The 3,703-nt window shown below is 72.9% G+C and overlaps 1 protein-coding gene across 1 annotated transcript in view; it reads left to right on the top strand.

The window, feature by feature from the left end:
* The first annotated feature begins 1,083 nt into the window (after window positions 1-1,083).
* Window positions 1,084-3,703, top strand: part of LOC122102638 (dehydrogenase/reductase SDR family member on chromosome X-like) — a 10,614-nt gene continuing 7,994 nt past the window's right edge. The window contains exons 1-2 of the mRNA XM_042673389.1: window positions 1,084-1,183; window positions 2,065-2,172. Of these exons, the coding sequence (XP_042529323.1) occupies window positions 1,084-1,183; window positions 2,065-2,172 (208 nt within the window). The remainder of the gene's footprint in view (window positions 1,184-2,064; window positions 2,173-3,703) is intronic.

Raw genomic sequence — 3,703 nt, 5'->3', positions numbered from 1 at the left:
CTAGAGCGCCAGGGGGCGTGGCCTGAGCTCACTAGGCGAGCAGCAGGGGGCGTGGCCTGAGTTCCCTAACCAGACAGTCAGGGGGCGTGGCTTATGCTCCCTATCCACATAGCCAGGAGGCGTGGCCTGCGCTCCCTATGCTTAGCGCCAGGGGGCGTGGCCTGCGCTCCCTATGCTTAGCGCCAGGGGGCGTGGCCTGCGCTCTGTTGCCATAGCGCCAGGGGGCGTGGCCTGCGCTCCTGTGCATAGCGCCAGGGGGCGTGGCCTGCGCTCTGTTGCCATAGCGCCAGGGGGCGTGGCCTGCGCTCCTGTGCATAACGCCAGGGGGCGTGGCCTGCGCTCTGTTGCCATAGCGCCAGGGGGCGTGGCCTGCGCTCCTGTGCATAGCGCCAGGGGGCGTGGCCTGCGCTCTGTTGCCATAGCGCCAGGGGGCGTGGCCTGCGTTCCCTATCCACATAGCCAGAGGGCGTGGCCTGCGCTCCCTATGCTTAGCGCCAGGGGGCGTGGCCTGCGCTCCCTATCCAGACAGCCAGGGGGCGTGGCCTGCGCTCATTATCCACAGACCCAGGGGGCGTGGCCTGCGCTCCCTATGCTTAGCGCCAGGGGGCGTGGCCTGCGCTCTGTTGCCATAGCGCCAGGGGGCGTGGCCTGCAGTCCCTGTCCACATAGCCAGGGGGCGTGGCCTGCGCTCCCTATGCTTAGCGCCAGGGGGCGTGGCTTATGCGCCCTGTGCATAGCGTGAGGGGACGTGGCCTGCGTTCCCTGTGCGTGGCGTGAGGGGGCGTGGCCTGCGTTCCCTAGGCGTAGCGTGAGGGGGCGTGGCCTACGCTCAGAATCCATAGCGCCAGGGGGCGTGGCTTATACTCCCTGTGCATAGCGCCAGGGGGCGTGGCCTGGGCTCGCTGTGCATAGCGTGAGGGGACGTGGCCTGCGTTCCCTGTGCGTGGCGTGTGGGGCGTGGCCGGGCGCCGCGGATTGGCGCTGCGCGGGGGGCGTGGCGTGCGTGCGCGCGGGGGGCGTGGCGTGCGTGCGTGCGTGCGTGCGTGCGGGGCGCAGGCGCGGCGCGGGGCGCGCGGCGGCGGCATGTGGCTGCGGCTGTGGGCCGCGCTGCGCGTGTACGCGCTGGGGCTCGCGGAGCTGGCGGCGCAGCTGCTGCGGCCGCGCGGGGGCCGCCGGGAACCAGGTGCGCTCGGGGACCGGGGGGGGGGGGGGGGGGGGGGGCCGGAAGCGCCCCGCCGCGGGTCCCGGGGCCGGAAGCGGCCGTCCCTGCACGCTCCCTCACCGGAAGTGCCCCTCCCGCGGGTCCCGGGACCGGAAGCGGCCGTCCCCTGCATGCTCACTCACCGGAAGTGCCCCTCCCGCGGGTTCCCTGGTAACTCCTCACCGGAAGTGGCCCTCCCCTGCACCCTCACTCACCGGAAGTGCCCCGCCCGCGGGTCCCGGGACCGGAAGTAGCCCTCCCCTGCATGCGCCCTCACCGGAAGTGCCCCTCCCGCGGGTCCCCAGGCGGGCGCTCACCGGAAGTGGCCCTCCCCTGCATGCTCACTCACCGGAAGTGCCCCTCCCGCGGGTCCCACTCACCGGAAGTGCCCCTCCCGCGGGTCCCACTCACCGGAAGTGCCCCTCCCGTGCATGCTCACTCACCGGAAGTGCCCCTCCCGCGGGTCCCGGGACCGGAAGTGCCCCTCCCCTGCATGCTCACTCACCGGAAGTGCCCCTCCCGCGGGTCCCACTCACCGGAAGTGCCCCTCCCGCGGGTCCCGGGACCGGAAGTGCCCCTCCCCTTCACCCTCACTCACCGGAAATGCCCCTCCCGCGGGTCCCACTCACCGGAAGTGCCCCTCCCGCCGGTCCCTGCCACCGGAAGTGCCCCTCCCGCGGGTCCCGGGGCCGGAAGTGCCCCTCCCCCGCACGCGCACTCACCGGAAGTGCCCTTCCCGCGGGTCCCACTCACCGGAAGTGCCCCTCCCGCGGGTCCCACTCACCGGAAGTGCCCCTCCCGCGGGTCCCGGGGCCGGAAGTGCCCCTCCCCCGCTCGCCCACTGACCGGAAGTGCCCCCGCAGCGCTCCCCCCGCAGCCGGGCCGCGTCGCCATCGTCACGGGCGGCACCGACGGGCTGGGCCTCGCCGCGGCGCGGGAGCTGGCGCGCCTGCGCATGCGCGTGCTGCTGGGTGAGCGCGCCCCGCCCCTTCCGCCGGAAACCACGCCCGGGCCCCGCCCACCGCGCCCAGACCCCGCCCACCGCGACCAGGCGCCGCCCACCGCGCCCAGACCCCGCCCACCGCGCCCAGACCCCGCCCACCCCGCCCAGACCCCGCCCACAGTCTTGGCCACGCCCCTGGGCAGCTCTAGGCCACGCCCCCAGGACGTTACGCAGCGCTAGGCCACGCCCACCTCTCCCTGCGAGGCTCCTCCCACCCACGAGGCCGTTTCTGGCCAGGCCACGCCCCCTGGTTGAGTCTAGGCCACGCCCCAAACATGTGACTAGGCGCTAGGCCACGCCCACGTCTCCCTGTGAGGCTCCTCCCACCCACGAGGCCGTTTCTGGCCAGGCCACGCCCCCTGGATAGCTCTAGGCCACGCCCCAAGCATGTGACTGGGTGCTAGGCCACGCCCACCGCTCCCTGCGAGGCTCCTCCCACCCACGAGGCCGTTTCTGGATAGGCCACGCCCCCTGGGTGAGTCTAGGCCACGCCCCCAGGAAGTTACGCAGTGCTAGGCCACGCCCACCGCTCCCTGCGAGGCTCCTCCCACCCAGGAGGCCGTTTCTGTCTAGGCCACGCCCCCTTGTTGAGTCTAGGCCACGCCCCAAGCATGTGACTGGGCGCTACGCCACGCCCACCTGTCCCTGCGAGGCTCCTCCCACCCACGAGGCCGTTTCTGGCCAGGCCACGCCCCCTGGAGCCTCTAGGCCACGCCCCCAGGACGTTACACAGTGCTAGGCCACGCCCACCGCTCCCTGCGAGGCTCCTCCCACCCAGGAGGCCGTTTCTGGCCAGGCCACGCCCCCCTGGTCAACTCTAGGCCACGCCCCAAGCATGTGACTGGGCGCTACGCCACGCCCACCTGTCCCTGCGAGGCTCCTCCCACCCACGAGGCCGTTTCTGGCCAGGCCACGCCCCCTGGAGCCTCTAGGCCACGCCCCCAGGACGTTACACAGTGCTAGGCCACGCCCACCGCTCCCTGCGAGGCTCCTCCCACCCAGGAGGCCGTTTCTGGCCAGGCCACGCCCCCCTGGTCAACTCTAGGCCACGCCCCAAGCATGTGACTGGGCGCTACGCCACGCCCACCTGTCCCTGCGAGGCTCCTCCCACCCACGAGGCCGTTTCTGGCCAGGCCACGCCCCCTGGAGCCTCTAGGACACGCCCCCAGGACGTTACACAGTGCTAGGCCACGCCCACCGCTCCCTGCGAGGCTCCTCCCACCCAGGAGGCCGTTTCTGGCCAGGCCACGCCCCCCTGGTCAACTCTAGGCCACGCCCCAAGCATGTGACTGGGCGCTAGGCCACGCCCACCGCTCCCTGCGAGGCTCCTCCCACCCAGGAGGCCGTTTCTGGCCAGGCCACGCCCCCTGGAGCCTCTAGGCCACGCCCCAAGCATGTGACTGGGCGCTAGGCCACGCCCACCGCTCCCTGCGAGGCTCCTCCCACCCAGGAGGCCGTTTCTGGCCAGGCCACGCCCCCTGGAGCCTCTAGGCCACGCC

Source organism: Dipodomys spectabilis, unplaced genomic scaffold, assembly GCF_019054845.1.
Source record: "Dipodomys spectabilis isolate Male_0828 unplaced genomic scaffold, ASM1905484v1 ptg000819l, whole genome shotgun sequence".
NCBI lineage: Eukaryota > Metazoa > Chordata > Mammalia > Rodentia > Heteromyidae > Dipodomys > Dipodomys spectabilis.
The sequence above is the reverse complement of the archived record's forward strand: the minus strand, read 5'-3'. Positions and strand labels throughout refer to the sequence as shown.